Here is a 26,729-nt window from a genome sequence, read left to right on the forward strand (position 1 = left end):
CATTTCGTAGTGGCTCCTTTCGTCGCCCCGGAAATAGAGGAGCGGCTAGAGGACAGGGGTCACAGCAAACCTACAATAAAGGGGGCACACAGAGTACCTACGATAAAAACACCAGAGGTGGATATCGTGGCTCCAGCACCAAGGGCAGAGGACGCGGTTACGGCAACACCAGGTCCTCACCCAAGAACAAACAGTGACGCCCTCTCCCTTCCCCCCGACCACATAACACCTGTCGGGGGGGAGACTCCAGCGGTTCCTGTCCACGTGGAATACCATCACCACGGACAGGTGGGTCAGGGATGTTATCCAACACGGTTACTGTCTCGAATTAACCTCCACTCCACCCACAATACCGCCAAAGCACCGTCCTATGTCCTCAGAGCACTTAGCATTATTACAGCAGGAAGTGCTAAGTATGCTGCAAAAAGGCGCGATAGAGGTCGTGCCCGTCCACCAGCAAGGGATAGGGGTGTACTCTATGTACTTCTTAATACCGAAGAAGGACGGGTCCCTCAGACCTATACTAGACCTGAGACCCCTCAACCACTACATTCTCTCAGAGCACTTCCATATGCTCACCCTACAGCAGGTTCTCCCGCTGCTCAGGCAGGGAGACTTCCTAGCCACACTAGACCTCAAAGATGCGTACTTCCACATACCCATACACCCGTCGCACCGAAAATATCTCAGGTTCACTATTCAGGGGCAGCACTACCAATTCAAAGTCCTCCCCTTCGGTGTGACAACAGCACCCAGAGTTTTCACCAAGTGCCTAGCTACAGTAGCTGCACATCTACGGAGACAACACATCCACGTCTACCCTTACCTGGACGACTGGCTTGTTCAGGCAAGGTCAGCCCAACAATGTGCCAGCCACATGTCCCTCACCATTCACCTTCTTCACAGTCTGGGATTCTCACTAAATTACCCAAAATCACATCTCCAACCCGCACACGTACAACAGTACCTAGGTGCGACCATAGACACTCTGGCAGCCACAGCTCAGCCAAATTTAGTGAGGATCAACAGCATGCAAATGCTGATCTCAAAGTTCAAACCTCAACACTCCCTGCCTGCACGAGTGTTCATGCAGTTGATAGGCATGATGGCCTCCTGCATTTTCATAGTCCCGCACGCGAGACTACATATGCGCCCGCTTCAGGAGTGCTTGGCACGTCAATGGAATCAGGCTCACGGGCAATTAAAAGACCTAGTGTTGGTGAGCGGTCGGGCATACAACTCTCTGCATTGGTGGAATCCACAAAACCTTTGCAAGGGCCGACCGTTCCAAGAGCCTGTTCCACAAATAATACTGACGACGGACGCGTCTCTCCAGGGATGGGGAGCTCATGTACTCAATTACACAGTGCAGGGACTATGGACAATACAACAAAAGAAGATGCACATCAACCTTCTAGAACTGATGGCAATCTTCCTGGCAATGAAAGCATTCAAGGTACACTTGTGCAACAAAGTCGTGTTGATCCGGACGGACAACATGACTGCCATGTACTACATACAGAAGCAGGGAGGAACACACTCTCCACAGTTGTCTCATCTGGCTCAGAGCATGTTGAAGTGGGCCATTCAGAGGAACATCTTCCTCATGGCGGAACACCTCCCGGGCAAGGACAACCAGATGGCGGATCTGCTCAGCAGACACAGCCACCAGATGCACGAGTGGGAGCTACATCCGTCAGTACTCCAACCGTACTTCCAACAGTGGGGTCATCCAGAGATAGACCTATTCGCCACAAACGAAAACGCAAAATGCCAAAGCTTTGCCGCCAGGTTCCCACATCCACAGTCGCAGGGCAATGCGATATGGATGAACTGGTCCGGCAGATTTGCGTACGCTCTTCCCCCAGCGCCATTAATACCGCTGGTGGCACGCAAACTGCGACAGCACTCACTGACACTCATCCTAGTTGCTCCCACATGGGCGCGCCAGCCATGGTACACCACCTTTCTAGAACTTTCCGTGGTGCCGCATCAAAGGCTGCGGATCAAACCTGCACTCTTAACGCAGAACCATGGCGAAATTCAGCACCCAGATCCGCAACAGCTGAACCTGGCAATCTGGCTCCTGAAGTCTTAGAGTTTGGCTACCTAAACCTGCCACCTGACTGTATGGAGATCATTAAGGAAGCCAGGCGACCCACTACCAGAGCTTGCTATGCAGCTAAATAGAAGAGGTTTGTCATTTACTGCAACAACAATGACATTAACCCGCTAGACGCATCCATTCAAAATATAATCTGTTACCTCTTACACCTATACCGATGCAATCTGGCATACACCTCAATACGTATCCATTTGACAGCAATAGCAGCCTATCTCCAGAACAGGCAGCACCTCTCTTTATTCAGAGTGCCTGCCATCAAAGCTTTCTTGGAGGGACTTAAACGAGTAATTCCCCCAAGACACCCACCAGCACCGGTGTGGAACCTCAACTTGGTCCTCACCCGACTGATGGGTCCACCCTTCGAACCTCTCCACTCATGTGAGATTCAATTCCTCACCTGGAAAGTAGCTTTCCTAGTGGCAATCACTTCGTTAAGAAGAGTTAGTGAACTCCAGGCACTAACCATTCAAGAGCCATTCATACAGGTTCACGCAAACAGGGTCGTACTACGTACCAACCCCAAATTCATGCCTAAAGTTATATCGCAGTTCCACATGAATCAAACTATTGAACTGCCTGTTTTCTTTCAGAATCCACAAAATGTCGCTGAAAGAATGCTCCATACACTAGATGTCAAAAGAGCCCTCATGTACTATATAGACGGAACTAAAGACTTTAGGAAAACAAAACAACTTTTTGTTGCCTTTTCTCCCCAACACAAAGGCAACGCCATCTCCAAAGCAGGTATAGCCAGATGGATCGTTAAATGTATTCAAATTTGCTATCAAAAGGCTAAACGCACATTAACGATTCCTCCACGAGCCCACTCAACACGTAAGTTAGGGGCATCCATGGCTTTCCTGGGAAACATTCCTTTACAGGATATATGTAGAGCAGCCACATGGTCCACTATACATACATTTACCAAACACTATTGTGTAGATGTACACTCAAAACAGCAGGCAGCTGTAGGACAGGCTGTTCTCAAAACTCTTTTTCAGACCGCTGCAGCTGGCACTGGTGGCCGCCGCTAATAGGAGGTACTGCTATGTATTCTATGCACAGATATGAATTCAGCAGCCCACATGCCTCGAACTGAATATGCTACTTACCAGTATGCATCTGTTCTTGGCATGTAGGGCTGCTGACATTCATATCGCCCACCCTCCTCCCCGGCGCCTGTAGCAGCTGCAGCTCTCAGAATTACTGTATAGCATGGTCATCACTTTCTGTATCTACTCCATCACTGCCACAATGGCGAAAAACAATCTGAGGATGGAGAGGATGCCCATGCGCACTGTGGTCCAGGGGAGGAGTCCCCTATCTCAGGATACTTCGAAGACTCTTCCAGGACAACAACGTGCAAACATCCGGACCCAACACTAGGCGGCGATCTATGCACAGATATGAATGTCAGCAGCCCTACATGCCAAGAACAGATGCATACTGGTAAGTAGCATATTCAATTTGTCACGGTGTCCTCAGTACCTTTTAAAATGTATGTACTTCTATTGGTTCTAAGGTCCTTCAAAATACTTACACACAAATAGATACATAGACAGATGTATTGATCTTTCGATCGAGGAAAGTCTACTAAAGACGTAGTCAGGCCTGAACAGGTATGTGTTGTTGGCTTGAATCATTCTCTCCCTCCTGTATTTGTTGGCGGTCATAGTGCATTCTTGCAACCACTCCCTGTTCTCATGAACAAATGACTTTGGTCCTGTGGACTTTGTGATGGTTCTGGTATTTAAGAGTAAGCTGTAGGGCTTGGGGGCAATGTTGCCAGATTGGGCTATTTCCCGCACAATTGGGCGACTTTTTTCCCAAAAATTTCGAGGGGGGGTGCTGAGTCTTTAAGCAATGGACAGAGTGGAGATTGGGGCAGGGAATTCTTTCCGTCTCATCATTTTAGAAAAGTGCAGTTTTAATATTATATTCAATTAAGCCATGGTTGCTGCATTTTTATTTTATGAAACTAACAACCATTAACAAAGCAAATGGTTCTGGCTTGTTGTAGGTGTAACGTTACCTGTTGTGATATATATCTGGATGCAATGACAGAAGAGGCAAAATACCAGTCCGGTGATACACAATGCTAAGCACAGACTTTTAGCTTAGTTGTTTTAAGCAACACCATTAATTGCATCAGACACGCCCCTTGGAGAGACCCCCAGTTTTTTCATCCCGCTTAAAGCCCTGGAAACACCATGTCACAATCACCTCATGGCCTGGCACTGTGCATCATGCATGACTCATGACTTCCACTTTTTCAGATTGCCTATGTGCAGGTGCATAGTGAACCCTCCCCCACCCCACCCCTTACTTTAGGAGGACAGCAAGGGCGAAATTCTTGATGGGCCTCTTCTGTCTGCAACTCTGCAGACAAAGGCTCAGCTCATAATTATGAGGAAAAGGTGGGCGAGTGAGTAAGTGAAGGGATGGGTGGATGGCTGGATGGATTAGTGAAAGGGTGAATGGATGAATGGAAGGGTGAATAGATGGATAATGAGCGAAAGGATGGATGGATGAGTGAAAGGGTGGCTGATCGGTGAGTGAATGAGTGGATGGATGAGTAATAGGGTCAATGGATGGATTCATGAGTGGATGAGTTGAAGTATGGGTGGATCGAAGAAAGGAAGGATGGCTAAGTGAAAGGGTCAATGAAGAGAGAAAGGGAGGATAAATGGATGACTGAAAAGGGGACTGGGTGGTAGGATGACTAACTGGGTGGATGGATGAGTAAGTGAAAGGATGGCTGAGTGGATAAATGGCTGGATGGATGAGTAGATGGTTGGGTGGAAGAGTGGATGGATGAGTGTACGGATGGATAGGGTGAAAGTGTGGATGAATGAATGAGTGAAAGTGTGGATGGATGGAGGGATGGATGAGTGAAATGATGGATGGAAAGATACGTACTTTTCAAATGGATGAATGTTTGGATATAGATGGAATTACTTATACACTATTACGTGACCTCCTTTGATGTGTCTGTAAAACGTACCTTTTGTCCCGAAGTTTTGTCCTGAATTTTGACCTCCCGTCCTGAATTTTTGTCCTGAATTTTGACCCTTTGTCCTGAATTTTTACACTCACCGTCCTGAATTTGCACCCATGCCAGTTGGGCACCCTATTTATAGGAAGTGATGAATATTGATAGATGCCAGGAAGTTGACGTAGGTAAAGAGTGTTTTAACACCCAAACCAAAACTGACCACATCGGTTGTTCGTAGGCCAGCCCAGCTTCGGAAACGGTTGTGCAGGGGCTACCCAACCTTGCACGCACCTGCTGGCAGCACCACGTGCTTCTGTTTACCACTGTCCTGGCATGGATCTGACACTCCGTGCTTCACCACGTTGCTGATGCCAAGGCGCGTACTGACGCACACTGTTTGCCGCTCGAACTGGAGCTGATTTCAGGGGGGGGGGCCTGAATCTTTAAGCAATAGGCAGAGTGGAGCTGCAGGGGCTCTTAGAAGTCACAGTGAGAACTGGTCTTAAAAAATAATAGCATTAAGGCAGGTGCCCAGTTAACACCCTCCCACCATCTGTATATTGAATAGAATGTATATTTGTCGTTAAAATTGTTTCTGATGACAATTTGTGCATAATTGGAGACTTGCTAATTTGGGCTGGTTTTTGGGCTGAAACTGGTCTGATTGGGCTTACTTTGGGCTTCTATTTGAGCGGCTTTGGGCTTGGGACGGATCTAAAAATCTGGCAACACTGCTTGGGGGGGAGGGGGAATGCTAGAGTGCTGGTTGCAAAATGACCGCCACCTAGTGAGGCTCTGTGGGACGGACCGAAGATCTGCTAATTATCGGCTGGAACGGGTAGGGGGATGGAGGTGGTGGGGGGAGGGGGCACCAGACGGTGGAAACAAGCTTTGGAACACCCCGGCACTCAGCTGGCACGTATGGAGGGCTGAGAACATCCGCGCCGGGTGAAACGCCGATCTTCACCATCGCGAGCCTGAGCAACAAAATGGTGGCCTTGCGCGCTGTGGCATGAGGTGCGCTGCCTGAACGGAGCATCGACGCCAGAAAAAAAACTTCCCGCTGACCCCTGCACTGCAGGCGGTGATGATAGGAGAGCTGTCGACTGCTGCAGTGACCCGCGTGCCGCTGGCTGGTGGACTCCCGAGGAGCGTTCTGAGGGTTTAAACCGCCTTGCCCTGGTGAGTCTGCTGACCGCAACGCGGGGAAAACAAGATCGAGCGGTCGGGCCGCGCCTGCGAGGCGAAGGGTGCACAGCGAAGGGGAGCGCCCTGCAACCTGGCGCCAAGGAAGTGCCCTGCGATCTAGCTGCCCCGCCACTTGAGGTACGAAAATACAACAGTGGGGCAGCGCCAGGACTTGGCCAGTACTGGGACTCTGGCGAGGGCCCTCCCCACCCCTTCCCCCCCCCCCCACCCGTTCCCCTCCCCCCCCCCAAACCCTCATTAAGCTTGGAATCCCCCCCTCCCTATGGTGAAGATCGACGCATGGGGGCACCTGAGGAGGGGTGCGCATATCAGTGGGCCCCAGAGCGTAATGGTCAATGGATGGGAACCCGGCCTGATAATCTATGCGGATTTGAAGCTCAGCTGAAGAGCCTGTTGCCCACGGACAGACCTAGCTGCCTAATGAAACCGGCCTGCTCCCTGTGAAATACGAAGTGGCCTTGTGGGTGTTGCAGAGCTGCACTGCGGCAGAAAGGGCCGTAGGAGAGCACAACCACAAAGTGCAGTTCTTTAGTGGGGGAGCGGGAACGGCAGAGGCGAACTGCATAGCGGGTTTGCCTTAAACACCTCACTGGCAGCGCCGCTTGGGGCGCGAAAGGTCTGCAACGCGACAACATCCAAGGAGCGAGGAAACTGGTTAGGTGCTGATGGTGGGGGTGGTGGGCCAGGCCACCCACTGACATTGCCCCGGACATCAAGCGCTGTACACTGATTGCCACAACATCAGGAGACACCTCTTCGGCGGTGGCGTGGTACTGTAGCCCATGCGGCGCAAGTCCACGTTGATAAAGCAGGACTGGCAGCACCCTGCAATGCTCCCTTGGGTCACTATGGGTAAGACGGATACGAAGCAATCTAAGCTCTCCTTCGAACAGAGAAAAAACCCCCGTGGGGGGCCTCCACCAGAGGAGGAACAGTCAGAGGTGACCATGCACCTGTCAGATCCCAACATACGGGAGATGTTTCTGGACCTGAAGCAGTCTCTCTCGACTATAGACCTCAAAATGGACTCCATGTCGGACTGGCTGGACCGGCTTAGGGACAAGGTTTCGAACCATGAAGAGCGCCTCACTGTACTCAGCTCAGCAGACAGCAGTGCACCTGGACCTGCTCTCCCTCCTTGACTCGATTGAGCTTGCCTGGCTGAGCGATGGGCAACGGCGATATCCCGATGAGCCTTTCGAGGAAGAGGAGGTAATCGCGGTGATCCGAGTCATGCCTGGGGACAAGGCCCCTGGGCTGGGTGGGCTTACTGGTTCTTTTTATAAGGAATATGCGTAGCTTCTGGTTCCTCACCTCCTCAAAATGTATGAGGAATCCTTGGAATGCGGTAATCTTCCCCCATCCCTGTGCTAATCGTAACTATTTTAACACCTGACAAGGATCCTCAGATATGTGACTCCAACAGGCCGCTAGTGATTATAAATATGGATAATAAGATACTGGCCAAACTACTGGCGTCATGCCTACTCCCCTTGCTGCCAGCGGTGCTGCCGCCCGATCAGTGCAGTTTTGTACCCGGACGAAGTACGTCTCATAATCTGCTCACTTTTTTCGTGACCATGCAGGAGGTTGATAGTTCCCTCCCAGCTTCGGCTGTTTTTTTTAGGTGCGACCAAATCATTTGATACCCTGGAGTGGCCTTATCTATTTGCTCGGCATCCGTCCCCTTTTTCCTAAAAAAATTGCCTTATTGTACTCGTCCCAACTGCGGGACTGAGAGTCGATGGACAGGTATCCCCTGCCATCCCGGTGGCCAGAGGCACGCAACAGGGGTGCCCTCTTTTCCCCCTCCTGTTCGCGGTTGCGATGGAGCTGCTCGCTGCCAGGCTCCGGCAGCATCATGCTAGGCAAGGACTGGACTTCACTTCCAGAGTTATCCTAGTTTCCATGTACGCCGACGATGTGACTCTGTACATCCAAAATACAGCTGAAATTTGGACCAACTCATCCGGGAGGTAGTCCGTTTTGGGGGAGTGTCGGGTGTCTCCATAAACTGGGGAAAGTCCAATCATTTTTCTTCTCGCCACTGACTAATTCCAGTCGGAATTCCCGCTTCAGTGGGCGAGCTCTCCGGTAAAGTATTTAGAAATCTGACTTAGCCGGAACTTAGACGAACTCTGGAGCCGCAACTATTGCAGGCTCATGGATTGGCTGGAGAGTAGACTGAGTTAGGTGGAGGTCACTTCCCCTATCCCTTGCGGGCCGCTTGGCCATAGCCAAGATAGTGGTCCTCCTCAAGATTCTCTGTCTTTACTAACTTGCCGCTTCCCCTCATGGCGGTGTTCCGACGACGACTACCCTCGAATCTGATAACGTTGGCATGGGCGTGGCCGACAGCCCCAAATGACATGGGAGACCCTGATGTTTGACCAGGGTGGGATGGCCGCCCCGGACATGGAGCTGTACTAAAACTGTGCTCAGGCACAATTTGAGTATTCCCGACCCTCTTCATGGTGCACACTGCTCCGGAGAGTGACAGTGCAGCTCCAGTGCCCCTACATATGTCATTATTCGGATCGCAAAGGAGACCCCGAGCCCGGGTTGATACTGTGGCCTGCACAGTGTGGGCATAGCGAGAGCTCGGACGCAGAGCGCGATTGGAGACCACATTCGCCCCCTCGATCCACTCGTTAGACACCCAGGTCTGCTCTTCACTGCTGGGGCAGGGGTGGGCAAGAGACAGCGAGGGCTTCAGTTAAGCACGATGGGGCAGGCGTTCCGCAATGGGGTATTTTCTGCCCTCGACGAGGGGAAGAGCACACAGGGATGCTGGATTGGTTTACTTACTATCAATTGAGAGCTGCGCTGCACGCATTATATGAATCTTTCCCTGTTGCACCACCAACATTTCAGGTGCCGGAGGATTTCTTGGCGAATCCCTCGCCGCGAAAGCACATCACCCGACTCTACTCTGGAATGCAGCTCTCCTCCCAGATATGTGATCCCCCCTGCGCAGCGTGAGTGGGAGATGATCATGGGGGGCCGCTGGAGGATGGTACATGGGCCTACTGTTGTGCTCAGCTGAAAGAAGTGTCACCTAATTACAGATTGCGACTGATTCATTTTAAATTTTTTCACAGACTGTACAGGACCCCGGTTTGGTTGCACAGAGCTGGTCTGAGTGAGAATGCGAGGGGAGTGCATTGCCGAGCCCCAGAGCCCACCTTTATTCACCTAGCTTGGGCGTGCCCGGCAGTGGCGAGGTACTGAGAACGTATCCTCTTTAGTGACCCTGCGGGGTATGTGCGTAGTGTGGCTGCTGGCCATAGGAAGCTGGTGGCCACGTTATTACTCTTGGCCAAAAGAAGTGTGGCTATTTGTTGGGGCCGCAGGCATAGTCCGACGGCAGCAGAGTGGCTCAACGGTGCAGCATTCTGCCCCAATCAGTTGTCTGACTATTGGGAATTGATGCCTGCACAGTCTCGACCAAAGACATATAGGCGCCACTGCTGAGTTACCTAGACTCCCTTTTCCCGGGCAGCGGAGATGATGCGGGTTACGGAAGCATAGATGCAGCGCTCCAACTAAACGTCATGACACGGCTGGTTGGCAGTATGACTGCTGCTGGAAAATCTACATTTCGGCCAGAGAGGAGTCACCCCTCCGTCCCTACCCGTCTGAATCAACCCTAAATTTTCTGTCTTTATTTCACTAAATGCTCTTACATATCATGGCTGGCGTGGTGCCCTGTATTACCTTTCGGGGGCAGGGGGGCTGCAGAAGGAAATGTAAGACGATGGACATTCTGTTCCGACATAATACCCTAGCCCAGATATCATCACTTCCCAAGATCACTGTTGTTGTCCAGTTCGCCAGAAAACATGCAAGGAGCAATGTTGCGGCTCCGCCTCTCAATCTCTGTATTTGTTTACCTTTTTTGAAACATTCAATAAAAATAACTTTTAAATAAATAAATTAAATACAACATTTTTAAAAACAGAGTTAGCCGTAGGGCTCTTTACACACTTAGATGTGCAGTTTCAAACAAGAAGTCTATTATGACTTAGAGGGTAAAGTAGAGCTTTTGATCTGTATCTAGGTTATAAACATTAGACACAATCTTTGATTTGTTTTAGTTCTTTTAATTTGTTGATCGTTATTTTCTACCTGGAAAAAGTGCTACCATTGCAAAAACCAAAACAATTGGTGTATAGGATGACTGGAAAGTGCAGAAACACATGAAGGGCATCATGGCAGAGCAGAAAACAGCTTTAAGAATATAAGTGCATGGTGAAGTGGGTGTGAGGGCAGCAGCTGCACATGTAGGAATTAAGGGAGGTGAGTTGGTCATTCCCCTCTACAAATGCTATTTTAAAACTTGGTATGTCCATTTTAGTGAACTCTTTGTTCAATGGACAGTACTCTGTAAAGTTCAAAATGCATAGCAATCTTGTTGTAGTTAGTCTTTCTTTCATTTCTTGCTTTTGTAGGTGCTCCATCCTTGACTTAATTGTGTTACCAGTTGTTCCCTTCCTATTTTCTTTCTGTGGTTCCCCAACCTTTTTATTGTGGTTTTTGTATGATGCAGTAAGTGTTGCTCCTCCCCATCCCCTCCTCCCCAAAACACACATAAGGATTGTTTATTTTCAAATGTAAAACGTAATCCTTAGTTACAATAATACTTACATTATTGTGTTTCTTTTAATTTATAAATAGGGTAGATATAAACATTGTTAGTATTGTTAAAAGGATGGTTTTTATATTAAATACTTTGACACTGTTGCTTTGTTGAAATCTATTACTATGCCACTGTGAATGATGGGTACATTTGTATGCATCATTCAGGAACCATATAAGTTGAACACAAGTTTAAGAGAATGTATAGTGAGAAAAAAATTGAATCATTATCCTTTTTGCCTGGCTTGAGCCCATATTTGATGAAGCAGAGGAAACTCTTAAGAAAACCCCTTATGTGTTCATACCATCTTGTCTATAAGGGAAGAGCGTTTTAGTTTGAATATCAGCCTTAGCTGCAGACCTCACCCCTGAAAACATTCATAAGGCAAACGTGTAGAAGCAATTCTTTGGAGGATTGGTTATAATCCTGAGGGGGAAGTTAAGACTGGTTTTCTCTCCCTAAGTAAATTGGGTTAGCACACTTAATGCAAAGATTGGTTGTTATATTTGATAAAACATCATTACATTTCTACCTTTCAAGATGACATCCGTTGCTCAGTGTAGGAACACTTTATGAAACCTGAAATTTGCCAGGAAACTCTTCAAGTGCTTTACTTGGAACAGAATTCTTCTAGTATCCATAATCTCTACCTCAATATTTAGGCATGTGAAATTGTCAAGATGACACTACATTTTATGAAAAAATCACTTCACTTCATGTCACTACTTTTGAATGTTTTTCTTGGAGTATTTCCTCACTCATATTTAAATAATCTATATCTGCAGAGTTGTTATCCCAGTTGGCTGTGGCTGAATCTCGGTGTGCCCTTTTGGAAAAGCAACTAGAGTATATGAAGCAGATGGTACGGAAAGCAGAGAATGAGAGAACAGCAGTTTTGGAGCAACAGGTAAATTGATGTCTTTGATTTCTTTGAGTGAAGACGTGAAAGAACAGAATGTCTTGCAAATTGATGATGCGCATGGTTACTAGTTTCATGTTTTACCGTTTCAAAAGATTGAATATTGACATTTTGTAGAGTCAAAAGTCATTAGCCAAGATAACATGCAATCTGAAGACAGTTATTTCTTCCAGAGAAAGGTTTTTCTTTTATCTAGCACTGTAAGCTCCTATAATTAACCTGAGCTCTTACTAATCTGCCTTACACATATTAAATCTTAATATTAACAATTATTCTACTTTATAATTACAAATAAATAATGGGCTGCAGCAGATAATGCTGTCAGACATTGGAGTAACTGTTTTTAATGTGTTTCTTTGTGTGTTTAGGCCAGAATCTGGTTTTAGGTTCATGGTTGGGTGTGGCATGTTTGCCACTAGTTCCAAGAAAACGCTTGACTTAAACTCTCCACTTCCTGTTGTAAAATAATGAGCTAAGCAGATTTGAATTGGTTATTTTGGTAGCTAGAGCAGACAAGAGCATATACAGCTTGTGAGAGCATTGTAGTGGCACGCCTTTGTGTGCATTAAAGTGTTCAAGGGCGATCCCTTCAGCTTATAGCAATATTTTGGTTACCAAGGATTTTTCCTTTCTGTCGGGACCCTTTCAACCATTCACTCTCCCTGTGGGACTCCTGGCATTGAGTTGAGTTGGACAAGGTGCGAACATTAATCTCTTCTCCCGACAACCTTGCGGATATAAGGTTATTGCTGACTTGCCTTAGGAAGAATAGATGTGTATAATGTAGTGGAGAGCAGTGCTTAATTTGTGCCGTTGCTTTCCGGTGCTAAGCACCAGCACTTATTAGGGCCGGGTCTATACCACGCGTCTGCACGTCTATGGCAAAGTAAACATAACTACCTCACTCACCTGCAGACAGTGCTGTTCATCTCACAAGTCCCCAGTGAAGAGTTTTGCTGTGCTGTGAGAGCTGACAAAAATCTAAGCATTTCTATGCAAGCTTGCCTTTGGCCCTTAGTTCTGTGTTGCCGTGGGCAGGACACTGATTGGTCTGGATTTGGGCGTGCAGGGGTAGGGGCTGCGCCCCGGCACACACAAACACACACCGCACGAGTCACCAGCAGCTCAGCCCTAGGTTGATGGCGGCAGCAGAAGCAGGCCAGTTAGTAAAGGCAGTGCCCCCACCAGTAACCGAGTAAGTAGCCAAACCAACGCTGCTTTTTCTTTGAGCGTGGTGATGGTCACAATGGTGGTTGTAATTTATAACAGACTTGGTATGAACTGAAGTGAACTGAGGCCCAAGCAATTCTGCCTCCGGTGCCGCCAAAAAGCTTCCTGCAAGAGAACAGCCCCCTGTGAATGGCAGATAATTGTGTCTACTTGATTATGAGGTGTTGGGGCCCCGGTCCAGGACTCGGCTGGCCGTAATGACTCCCTGTCCCCCGAGCTGCCGTGCTTCTCAGGTGATTCTCGGGTCATGGAGGTGTGCAGCTGGTGTGATTGGCCGTCTGATGCTCGAAGGAAGAGTCCTGGCCTTAAACGTTTGGCTTTAATGTCAAGTTTGCAGCATTCATGCCAAAGCTACTGTTGGTGCAAAAAGTAAGACTAGCTGTCAGGAAAGGGTACGGAAAACGGGTGCAAGTTTGTTAGTGTTAATTGGTTCATTGCTTCATGGATTTCTTCTTGGTGGCCTTCAATGCTACGCCGTGTGGGCATCAACATCCATGTCCTGTAAGCATCCTACATTAGAATTTGGACTGCAATGTTCTATGTTTTGCCTTAGCTTTGTGCATAACATTGTACCCCGATATATGCAATATTTGTTTTTAATAGAGTTCAGTCCTCTTTTTAGTCATGGCCTTGTGTATTTTAAAGTCTTTTTAAAGACTCTTAGGATTACTGTTACTCCTAGCTAAAATAAAAAATCAACCATTGGCAAAGCCACTAGGTTTGTTTTATTTTAAAAAATGTAGTGTTGTACAATGATGCACATTGTAACAGGCACCATCTAGTGCTTAATTTGAGTCAGTGGTTTCCGGTTCTCAGCACCTAATCAACACCAGCGCTTTCCAGGAGCACCAGTTAATGACACATTAATTTATGCACGGGTAGATTAGGTGATTTGTCCAGAATCACAGGGTTCTGTTTTAGGTGACGCTTATAGGAGAAGTGGGCTGGTGCAAGCTGCTTTCTGACGAGAGCCCCAGGCACTTATTTTTTTTTACAAGTTAACCACAGGTGGAGAGTATTTGACCGCTATAAGCGCTGTGATATTTGATTAAAGCTTCTGCAAAAGTAGAAGCTGGTATAGATTTTCTAATGTAAGGATGAATGTTTATCCAGCTATTCCTCTAACTAGATCTCTTGCTTATCAACCACCAGCTCTTCTGCATATAATGACACTTCACAGAATAAGACAATTGAACCAAGGGTAATCCCCTCTGCAGTGCAGCGCATAGTTATTTGATCAATATGAGCCTTCTCTATAATTAATGCTTTACTTCACAGAAAATATTCCTCTTGTTTTTTTACTTAAGCCAGACATATTTATTCCAAACAGAGTTAATTTATATGTCGATCTTAGGCAGCACACATGTGCTGTCTGCAAGACCTGCTGTACGCAGTATAGTGATTGTAATCACGCCTGCTGCTTGTGATTGGTTAATTTATGCATTACTCTGATTTCTGGGCTCCTTATTGGTTGGTGCTCCCAATACAGCACTTCCGTGTTATCGCAAGGAGCACCAACCAACTACAGTTTTATTACGCTGCAGCTGTTCATATGTTATGTTTAGGGAATACTTGTTTTATTTTATATGGACATTATGTCACCAGGGCGCCTTGCATGGTGTCTGGTTTCATCTTTATTTTTTTTACCATGGCGCACGCTTCATGGGCTGCTATGCACATCATTTAAAAGGTGCAGCGCTTTATATTTTAGCATGGTGCCTGCTTTCATCATTTAAAAAAAATGTTTTATAAGAACCATGGCGTCCATTTTATGGGCCTCCATGCACATAAGTTACATATGCACGGGCGCCGCGCTTTACATTTTAGCACAGCGCCCGTTTTTATCTTTATTTTTTAATTACTGTCCCATCACGTCGCCTCACTCTCGTTGCTGAAGATGAATGTGCTTGGTGATGTCACATTTGGAGTTGGGTGTTTTGAGCTGGCTGGTAGGTTACAACACAGTGGGTTGATCTTAGAAGTCTGCTGGGCTGTGACTCCTGTTTCCTGAGCCCCCTGGTGCCTCCCCACATATCCGGCAGCACAACATGTATCAGGGGCCTGGCATAGCCCGTAGCATCTGCGCCACGTTCATCTGCTCCCTTCTGCTCTGGTGCTGTGGCCAAAGAAAGCAGCAACAGAGGCAGAAGGCACGGGCGGAGCAGCTCTCCGCTGTCCCCCTCGTCAGCGGCAAGAGCAGTCACCCGAGGCACGGCGTCCAGAGAAGGTGAGGGACCGATGGGTTAAGGGAGGCGTTGCAAGTGTTTGTCCCCATAGGAAGACAAACAAGCATTTACAATGCAATAGGTCTCGCATTTGCGAGAGTTTGAGCTATTAGCATTGTAAATGACCATGCCTTTTATTTTTGTGCACCGCTTGCAGGTTTTCAAAACACGTAAATATAAGTCCTTGTCATTTACAATGCCAATAGCTCTAACTCTTGCAAATGCGAGACCTATTGCATTGCAAATGTTTGTTCTTCCCCTTTAAGGGCTCTTGCATTCAGATAGCAAACAAGGTGCGATTCCAATGAGGCGCTCTCAGTGACACGTCAACTTCAAAAATGTAATCTAATTCCCAGCAAGTTATATTTTTTTCTGTTTTCAGTTTTGGATTTGTTTTCCACATGTTCACATGGTTATTGGTTACAAACTTTGTGTTGTTTAGCAAAGAACATTAGAGACGTTATTGGTGCCTAATGGACACATTTTGAGGCATGGCAACACAAAATTGTTTTAGGCCTTAGGGTTTTTGTAGACCAGCAGAAGCATGTATAGATTTTGAAATACGACTGTAGTGTGCTGCATAAGAACATTGGCTGGAGTGACAGACTCCCCAAGTCACAGAATGTAGGACTTTCACTAATTAGAGGATCAGAGTGTGATGAAAGAGGTGTTCTCAGTGCTTGATTTTATTATTTTCAGGGAGAACAAGAATTCGCTCTTATGCAAAATGGGCAGCGTTTAGGACTTTCTTGTGATTGTACAACTCACAAATAGATTTCTGGCTCTATACCTGTTTTTCTCAGATGCTGTCTGTGTGGATACAAACATGTCCCTACTTGAAACTTGTTGATTTGGTACTCCGAACCGGAGTACATGCCTCTTAATATTATAATCACTGAAATTGGGAGGCCCTTCACCATATAAACCTATTGTTTGCAAGGACAAAGTTCACAACATTCCTGCACTTAAAGTTATTTTTAAAATACTGCCTATTAACGACTTGGGCACAGAAGTCCTACACCTCTTCTAGGCTCATAATAATCCACACATCAATATGAAACAATATAGACCGTAGTACAAAAAACTGAGGCTCACTGAAAATCCAGGCAATTTTGAGACTTCTAGATCAAGTTGCATTTGTACAGCTGTTACACAAAATTGTATCCAAACACTGTTGCCAGAGACAAGAAAATGGTGTTCGAGGCATGTGAGCTATAGATCACATGCTTAGCATACTCCTGCCATCTAGTGTTGAGTCCGGATGTTTGCAAGTTGTTTTTCTTCGAAGATGTTTTTATTGGCATCAACTCCATTGTTAGATTGTTTTTTTTCTGCCATCGGGTTTGGGCGTATATTGCTGCGCTCTGGTGCCCCTCTTTGCGCAATTCACTCCCCCTGAACTGTCTTCTTATGCCATTGTTTTTCCCATTCTCCTCATATCGTATCAGTTTCACAAAAAGACTCTTTCAATCGGGAAACTTTGTGGCAGGCTGTTGGGCCTAACCGTGCCGAACAATTTTGCAGTCGATGGAATGGACTCCAAATTCTGTCCTCTGTGCCACGCTAAGTACCTGCGCCCCGACCCGCGCGAAGTGTGCAACTTGTGCCTCTCCCCAGAGTACGACAAAGAAGACTGCAACACGTGCAAATCTTTCAGAGCCAAAAAGATGCTCCTTGACCGTCTGGCTCGACGTCACGAAATGCAACAATAACACAGCAGCTCCATTACTGATCTCTTCAGAGACTATTCCAAGCACGCGTCGAAGATTCGCTAGGAGCCGAGGAAGAAGAGGAGCCCATTTCCGTGTCAGAAGCCAACTCAGACGAGGCGATTCCGCAGGGTCAGCGTACTGTGAGTACTGAGCCATCCCTGCCCCAAACTCCAGCGCTGCCCAAGAAAAAAGCCATGGGCCTTCCTCTGTCTTCGGGCCAAGTTAAGCACCAAGAAAATGTTTCAGATGCCCCACCTTCGAGCCTGGAACTGTAACAAATATCAAAGCCTTCCGGCTCGGGATAGAGTTGACCCCATTAGGGCACCAAGCTGAAATCTGCATCGAAACAGAAACACGTTTCAGAGTCCACTCCTTCGGTACCGAAACTAAAACCACCCTCTGATCCGAAAACCTCGGGCCGAAAACCTCTGCTCCTAAAATATTGGCACCGAAAGATAAAACGCCACCTACTCCATCGAATGAACCTCGTTTCGATGTCCCACCTTCAAACCCAGACCACAAAACAGAAGGAACTGGTCATCTATCCTAAATCTGGACATATCCAGATGAAATTGCCATTAAAACGTACATCAGAAGCCGAGGAAGTTAACCACATTCCTCTTAGGAGGAAAAATGTCGGTACTAAGCCCTCACCTCCTTCTATTTCTCCTCCACTCAATATTAACACCCAGAAATTCACCACCATCACCTGACAACCAGGATTATGGGGATTGGGTAGATGATAATTGTACTAATCCATGGAACGATTATAGTATAGATCCAAACACAGACCATCATCCAGATTTATACCCTACAAAACCCTCTCCAACTGATAATAACCTAGGGTACATAGATCTAATAAATAGGGCTGCTGATATCATGGAGTTAAGCTTCATAAAGAATCCATTGAGGAGGATTTTCTCTTTGAGACATTAAGCTCTTCCCAAAGATCCACTCACACTATACATGCTTAAGGGTATGCTAAAACTTGCAGAGAACATTTTTGAAGATCCGGTCCACGCAAAAAGTCTTAGTCCAAGGGTGGATAAAACGTGTAAACCAGCACCAACAGACCCAGTTTATATCAGATGTCAGTTACCATTAGATTCCTGAGTAGTTTCTAATGCCCATAAGCGGGCAAACTCACAAACATCAGGCGATGCCCCTCCTCCTGATAAGAAATCTAAACTAATAGATGCCTCCAGAAAGATAATAGCTGCGCAGGCAGCCAATCATTGGCGTATATCCAATACCCAGGCTCTTCTAGATAGATACGACAGAGCACACTACGAATTGTTCCAATTTCTACCTGACGAACACAAGGCTTAGGCGCATGACTTACTTCAGGAAGGGAAGTTAATTTCAAAGACATCAATTAGATGCGCTGCAGATGCAGCTGACACAGCAACTCCTGCAATCAACACCAGTATCTTGCTACGAAGGCACATCTGGTTTAGGATTTCAGGGTTTAAACCCGAAGTACAGGCTTTTATTTTAAAAGTGCCTTTTGACAAAGAGCATCACTTTGGTCCCCTGGTAAACACTTCTTTAGAGAAGATGAAAAAGGACACAGACGTTGCAAAATCCATGGGCGGCTTACAGTCCCCATCCACTAGGGGTGCTTTTTGTCGCTCCTTCTACAGAGGGGCCTCCAAAACCGAATGGACGGACAACACCTCTACGTCATATTAAGGTAACACTCAGTCATCCTCTTCAAGAGGTTACTTTTGAGGTGGATTTAGAGGCAACAATGGTAAAGGAAGAGGCAAAGGTTCCACACCTCGCACCTCCCCCTCAACAAACAAACAGTGACTTGCCTCCCCCTCCCCGATCATTCCACACCGGTCAGGGGACGTATCTCTTAATTCCTCCGCATCTGGCATATAATAACTTCAGACAGATGGGTTATAGGAATTATCCAATCTGGTTACTGCCTGGAGCTTACCAACAATCATCCAAACATTCCTCCACGTTCTCACAAAATGTCACCAGGGCATTTAAACCTCCTCAAACAAGAGGTTCACTCTCTGCTGCAAAAAGGAGCTATAGAGCCCGTACCACTTCACTATCAAGGATCGGGCGTGTACTCTCTATATTTTTTCATACCCAAAAAGGACGGCTATCTCAGGCCTATATTAGACCTCCGAGAACTAAATCAGTACATTCAATCGGACCACTTTCATATGGTCACACTTCAACAAGTACTCCCACTTCTAAAGCAAGGCAACTTTGTCTACTTTAGACTTCAAGGACGCTTACTTCCATATTCCAATACATCCCGCTCATCGCAAATAGCTAGGTTTGTGGCAGTGGGACAACACTACCAGTTCAATGTACTTCCATTTGGAGTCACCACTGCTCCCAGAGTATTCACTAAATGCCTGGCAGTAGTCGATGCCCACCTGTGAAGACAACATATTCATGTCTTCCCATACTTGGACGACTGGCTCATCAAAGCCAGCTCTTACCCAAAGTGTCTCCAGCACACTCAGATAGCGCTGCAATTACTGCACGATCTAGGTTTCACACTAAATGTGCCAAAGTCACATCTGCAGCCCTCCAACACACAAACATATCTGATAGCCACTCTCTATACTCAAAAAGCTCTAGCCTGTCGCAATGCAGCCAGAATTGGCAAAATTCAGGCTCTAGTCTCGACTGCTAGGAATGATGGCGTCTTGCATCATAATCGTTCCCCATGCAAGTCTTCAAATGCATCCCCTTCAGGAATGCTTAGCACGACCGTGGAATCAGTCTCAGGCTCAATTATCAGATCTAGTTTTGGTAAACCGCTGCACTCATCACTCTCTGCAGTGGTGGAATCCACAGAATGTATCCAAAGGGCAGTCCTTCATCTACCCACTTCCACAGACAGTGCTAACAGGCGCATCGCTCACTGGTTGTGGAGCTCATCTCCAAACTCACACTGTTTAAGGTTTATGGAGCCAGAAGCAAAAGCAACTTCACATAAATCATCTAGAGCTGCTAGGAGGATTTCTAGAGCTCAAAGCTTTTCAGACTCACCTTACAGGCAAAGCTGTCCTAGTCCGCACTGACAACATGACAGCCATGTATTACATACAAAAATAGGGCGGGGGGGGGACACAACACTCTCTCCAGCTGTCACGCCTTGCACAAGCCCGTTGGAGGTGGTTCATACATCACAAAATCTTTCTCCTAGCAGAACACCTTCCCGGAGTAAACCATCAAATAGCAGGCACAGACCACATATTCACGAGTGGGAACTTCACCCGCAAGTTCTGCTCCCATTCTTTCAAATGTGGGGTTTTCCACAGATAAATCTGTTTGCCACACACCAAAACTCAGAATGCCCAAGCTTCGCCTCCAGGTATCCACACCCATTGTCCAAAGGCAATGCACTATGGATGAATTGGTCTGGGATATTTGCCTATGCTGTTGCGCCTCTCCCACTCTTTGGGTACATTCTAGTACATTTGAGAGAAAGAGTGCTCAGATCTGCGAGGTCACTGGCTACCATTGCATAATTTTGCATATATGGACTGTTTAATATCAACAGGTTTGTAATGTCAACCCAGCATAATCTTTTCTGCTGTGTTCTCCGAAGATCCCCACGCCTCAGCTATTAAATACTTTGATTGTGGTTTTGAAGATTACCCAGCATAATCTTTTCTGCTGTGTTCTCCGAAGATCCCCACGCCTCCGCTATTAAATACTATGATTGTGGATTTGAAGATTACGAAGCATCAGACACCATTAAGGAGTCTAACAGATGTCGTATGCCATAAATAATGGACCATTGACCTTTTGGGCTGTCTTCTTGCCTTTGGGTCTATTTTGGATCATAAATCATGGGGCAACCATTTTAATCTTTTTTACGTTGATCCTGAATATTAAGGACCACAAGTATACCTTAGTGGAGGGTGGAGAGCAACAGTCTGTGTGGCTTTTACTTCAAGTTACAATACTATTTAATATGAAGTACACTATAAAATAATTCAATTACATTCGGTTTAAAGTTTCCCGATGTAGGTGCGTGTATACAGGTGTACCATACAGCTGTAATATGTTTGAAGACTTAATTCTTGAGGAGACAAAGTAAAACAGTATTTGTATTGTGCCCATCCTTCTCTGTAAGGGTAAAACCGGGTTCATCTCCCCTGCCTATGGAAGTCTTTTTTAGGTCGAGCCTAGAGTTGCAGCGCATGGGCTGCTTGCTCTACGAGGCATATTGTAGTAGGGTATGTTTTAGAAGTGGTGTGGAAGCCCCACCCATATTTTTCATTCGCTGGCGTCATTGTCTTTGGTTAATGCTGGCTTCCGGTTCAATACAAGGCTTCTTAGTCCCTGTCTCCTTTTGGGACCGCCCATCAGGACTCGATCTTTTACTTGCGGCGTCACACGGTCTCCTTCATTATTCGGAACTCGGAAAGCACTATTTTCTTTCAGTAGGCTTTGGCAAAGGCAGCCGCTTGTTCATATTTGCATCGCGCTTTTACTTTAACAATAGATGCCGGCCGACCCCGCGAGTGCAGCTATTGTTAAAGTAAAACTGGATGCAAATATAAACAAGCGTCTTTCTTTGTGCAATGGCGACAGCTTGTTTACCCTTGAAAGGAGTTTAATTTAAAACACTTGCTTTGCTTTTCGAGGTGAATGGGGATGTGTTTCTGCTGAAGCTGTCTCCTGAGCACTGCCCGCTTCCAGCTGTGTCCACAGAATCGGCTCGCACAGCTGGTTTATGTGCCTGCTGCAGAGATGTCTGCGCCAGTGGTAGGACGTAGTACCTTCTAATGGTGGGGGGGGGGCAGCCTTTTATCTTTCCGGTGGAGGATGAAATGAGTACCCTTGGCTCCCATTTACGCTAATGGATGCTGTTTCAGATTTAACAGCGAGTAAACCGGGCCAAGACAACTGTTTCTTGACTCTTTAGTGAATGTTTGTGTTCTTGCTTTCCGGTGTGGTTTGGGGGTAATACGGCTTTTCCATAGGGCCTCCGACCCCCAACAAGGTCACAGTTTGCTTACGAATGGATGAGAAAGTTATCACTCTGTTCCTTGTGCACGACAGGAGAGTGTGGATTTATATAGTGCTGCCTATGTGTGCCGTGATGTGTACGTCACATCCTTGTGTGACTGGTCTTTATGTTGCATGTGTGGTCCGAGGGGAGCTCAATATGTGATGGGAAGCACATGCTAGTGCCCCAAAGCATGGAGGGAAGCAGCCAGATGTGGCAGTTAGCGCTGCGATGCGTGCCCTAGACGTGCTTGGGCGGCAGGGCAGGGGCTTCTGCCTGCTGCAAGAAGCAACACTTTTTTGTTTTAATAGGGTAGAAAAAATTGCTTCCACCCTTTCATGAACGTGTTTTGTATCATTACCCATCGAATTTGTCACACCACGGACGCTCTTTTCAAAGCAATAAACAACAAAATGATGGAAGGAATGCTTGACTGTAGCTCAGCTGCTGCTGATTGGTTGGTGTCTCATTCTCGGCCATAGTTTTTTTTGCCTCTGTGCCACTCTGAACAGAGACCAGCCATATGCAAATTTGTACTGCTCCTCCAAGACTGTGCAGCCCCGGCTGCCCTGCTAAGACTCCTCCAGATGGGAGCGCTAGCAGCTACGCCCCCTTTCATAGCAGTACTTCTAGTGAGTGGGTGGTCCTAGTTCAGAAGAGCCCCAAACACGCTGCAGCGCAGAGTTTGGATGAATCGAATATGAAACTATCCCCTAGTGAGACGTGTACAGGTCAGAAATGTAATGTAATGGAATAAGTCTTAAAATGTAATAGGTAGAGAACAGCAGCATTAGATGTGGTGCATAATTTGCCCCTAGTCATATAATATGCTGTATAATTGCCATTTCCTTTCCACATAGTCTCTCGTTCCATCTCTGCATAAATTAATTTATCATGATGGTCCTCGAATGCACTACAATTGCAGTGGCCACGAGTTCAACCACATCCCCTCGTCAGCAGTGAGATGAGGAACATCTATAAGATAATTCATGTGGCGGTAGATCACTAAAAGAATGTTCTGCAGCAACATTATAAACATGTCTAGAGATAGGATGATATATGTGCAAAATTACACTCGTAATAATTACTAAAACACTCAATAAAAACAAAATTAATAATGTCCTCATACAGTAGCTACGCAGTGATTTACAATACGCCTGTCGTTTCAACATTTCTCGGGTATTTTCTCTACTCAGGTCCAAGGGATACATGTCGGAGACAATTCAACCGCTTCACCTTGGAGAGGACTTAAACAATCAAATTGCTCGACTGTTTGGGCCTAAGCTTTAATTTATAGCACTGAGAGTCATTCTGTTCAACAAAAGGAAGTTTGAATCAGTCTGTGAGGGAGTGCAGGGCACAGTGTCTATATCTGAAGGTAGTCCATGAAATTTTTTTTTATGTGATTGGAATGAATCCACCCTTTGCGTCCCTCGATCTTCACGGCTGTTCTTGTGGTCAACAGGACCAACTTGGGTGCTTTCCACCTGGGCTCCAGTTGATTTTTCCTGTCGAAATTTCTCACAAAGACAAGATTACCCGGAACAACGTCATGGGGTTTCGCCTCAGTGTTGTCGGGAAAGGCTGCAGCTACCTGTGAACGAGAAGATTGTAGTGCAGACATCAAGGAAGCCAAGTAATCTGTCAGCATGTTACAGTCAATGTCAGTTATTTTACGTGGTATAGGCGTCCCCCACATATTCGGCGGTCTACCGAAGATCACCTCATACGGGGATAGCCCTGTTCTAGAGTGTGCTACCATTCTCATGTAAAAGAGTGCAACTGGTAATGCCACTATCCAGTCGACACCTTTCTCTCTACATATTTTGGACAGTCTGATTTTCAGTGTCTGGTTATGTCTTTCTACGAGACCTGCTGCCTCGGGGTGTCGGACACAGTGGAATTTCCACTGATATCCCAACAAGAGTGAGACATGTTTCATTAATTCGGATGAGAAAGGCTGACCGTTATCTGAATATACAACACGTGGTAAACCGTACCGTGGGAAGAATTCTCGAACTAGCTGCTTGGCAGTAGTCGGGGCAGTGTAATCTGATACGGGATACGCCTCTGTCCAACGGGAGAGAGCGCAGACAACTACGAGGACATATTTGAATCCTCGACAACGTTCCATCTGAATATAATCCATCTGGAGGACTTCAAAAGGATGGTCAGGAGGCTGAAATCCACCCTGCTCTACGGGAACACTCTTTCCTGGATTAAACTGACAACATATCATACAGGTACGAACTTTTTGTTTAGCTGCTGCTCGTAAATGTTTATTGAACCAAATGTGCTGAATGCTGTCTAGCATAGCCTTCTCTCCTAAATGTGCTGGACTGTGAACTGTAGCTATAATGGCTTGAACCATGGAATCAGGGAGAAACCATACAGATTTCTCCTTCGTCATCCATCCTTGATCTGTCTGGATCCCTCCTAGTTCAGTCCACTTCTTTATTTCTTCTGCTGTGGCATGTGTCTGTATGTCAATTACGTCAAGTGTGGGATCCTTAATTGTCATACACTGTGTTGGTGTCTGAACTATTGGCTTTGTCATGTCTAATGTGCGATTCTGAGCAGTCTGTTTAGCTGTTCTGTCAGCTAAATCATTGCCTTGAGAAATGGTATCAGTAACCTTCGTGTGTGCTTTACATTTCATAATCGATATAGCAGTGGGTAGATGTATTGCGTCTAACAAAGCATGAATGAGGGGTCCGTGCTGAATGTGGGCACCATGGGACGTTAGATAACCTCTCTCTCGCCACAGCACGCCGAAGTCGTGTACAACTCCGAATGCATAACGTGAGTCAGTGTATACATTAACTTTCTTATTTGTGGCTTGAATACAGGCTTGCGTTAGAGCAATAAGTTCTGCTGCTTGGGCTGACAGAGTATCTATACAATGTGTCTCAATAACTTCAGTGTCTGTTGTGACTGCATACGCGGCCACTAAATCTCCTGTACTTGTTCTCATGCACGATCCGTCTACATACAACGTCAGGTCTGGATCTAACAATGGAACGTCTGTCAAGTCTTGTCTAGGTTTCGTCTTTATTTCAATGATTTCAACACAATCATGAGCTAGTGGGTCTGTTCCAATTACAGGTAATAGTGTAGCAGGATTCAATGTATTACACCGTCGGATCTCTATGTGTGGTTGAAACAATGTCAGTTCATAACCGGTAAGTCTTGCTATGGTCAAGTGTTGTGTTTGTGTTCGGTTCACAAGAACCTCTACTGCATGTGGTACTTGAACTGTCAATGGGTGTCCTAATACTATGGCATCGCTTTGTCTGATTGCTAAAGCTGTCGCTGCCACTGATTTCAGGCATGCAGGCAAAGCCTGAGCTACGGGATCTAATGTACTGGAAAAATAAGCACATGGCTTGCGTGATCCTGCTTGATCCTGAGTGAGTACTGACAAGGCAGTACCTTCGCGTTCTGTAACAAAGAGTGTAAAATGTTTGCTATAACATGGTGTTGCTAAAACAGGTGCTTGACATAAAGCTTCCTTTAGGCTTTCAAAAGCTTGTGTATGTTCCTGAGTCCAAGGGAGAACAGTCGATGTGGCTGCCTCCTGTGTGGTTAACTGAATGAGTGGTTTTGCTAGAAATGCGTACTGAGGGATCCACTGCCTACAATATGAAGTGAGGCCTATGAAAGCTCGTACCTCCTTTTGTGTCTGGGGTATTGACATGTTAGCAATTAACTGGATGCGATCTGGTGTAAGCTGCCTTCCCTCCTTGGACAGCGAGTGACCAAGATAAATAACTCGCTGAACACAGAATTGCAGCTTAGAAGGGGACACCTTGTGCCCCTTGTCGGCTAGGAAATGTAAAACTGTCAGAGAAGCTTTTTCACATTCTGGCTCGCTTCTCGCGGTGATCAGCAGATCATCGACATATTGAAGCAGTGCAGTATTGACTGGCATGTGGATACTGTCAAGTTCTCGTTTCAATGCTTGGCTGTAGATGCTGGGGCTTTCTGTGAATCCTTGGGGAGCGCGTGAGAATTTAAAGCTGCGCCCATTTAAACTGAATCCGAACAAGTATTGGCTTTCCGGATCTATTGGGACGCTGAAAAAGGCATTCTTGAGATCGATTACAGTAAAGAATGTTGCTTCGGAATCAATTGCTGTCAACAATGATGATATATCAGGGACCACAGGGAATTGTGGTACAATACACTTGTTTAGTTCACGCAAATCAATAACCAATCGGTATACTGGCGGAGCAGTAGGATCAGTTCGTTTAAGAATCGGAATTATCGGTGAATTACATACATTGGAGTCTGTTTCTACAACTACTCCCTGGGCAATCAGCTCATCAATGATTTTCAGCAAAGCCACTACAGCATCATGCGGTAACTTGTATTGTCGCATTCGTGGTAGTACCACTCCTGCTTTCAATGTAACTCGATAGGGTGTAATGTTCATGCAGCCAACATCCGTAGGGCCTTGTGCCCATAGATGTACTGGTAAAGTCTGTAGTCGGGGATCCATGTCTCTAGACACATAGTGACCTTTAAAATCACGCAAAAACAACCTTACTCCTTCCGGAGAACAACATATTATGGCTCCTAGTGCTTTCAGAGTTTTAATTCCTAACAGATTTTCTGGGCATGATTTAGTAAGTAATAAGTCTGTAGTTCGTGTCAAAGGTCCTATCGTAAGTGGTAGA

At 46.3% G+C, this 26,729-nt stretch overlaps 1 protein-coding gene across 4 annotated transcripts in view; it reads left to right on the top strand.

Annotated features, from left to right (window-relative positions):
* The window catches only part of CEP57 (centrosomal protein 57), a 466,839-nt gene that overhangs the window by 156,616 nt on the left and 283,494 nt on the right, over nt 1–26,729 (top strand). For all 4 annotated transcript variants that reach the window (XM_085621423.1, XM_085621421.1, XM_085621419.1 and 1 more), the window contains one exon: nt 11,754–11,875. In XM_085621423.1, coding sequence (XP_085477549.1) covers nt 11,754–11,875 — 122 coding nt within the window. The remainder of the gene's footprint in view (nt 1–11,753; nt 11,876–26,729) is intronic.

This window comes from Triturus cristatus, chromosome 8, assembly GCF_964204655.1.
Source record: "Triturus cristatus chromosome 8, aTriCri1.1, whole genome shotgun sequence".
Lineage (NCBI taxonomy): Eukaryota > Metazoa > Chordata > Amphibia > Caudata > Salamandridae > Triturus > Triturus cristatus.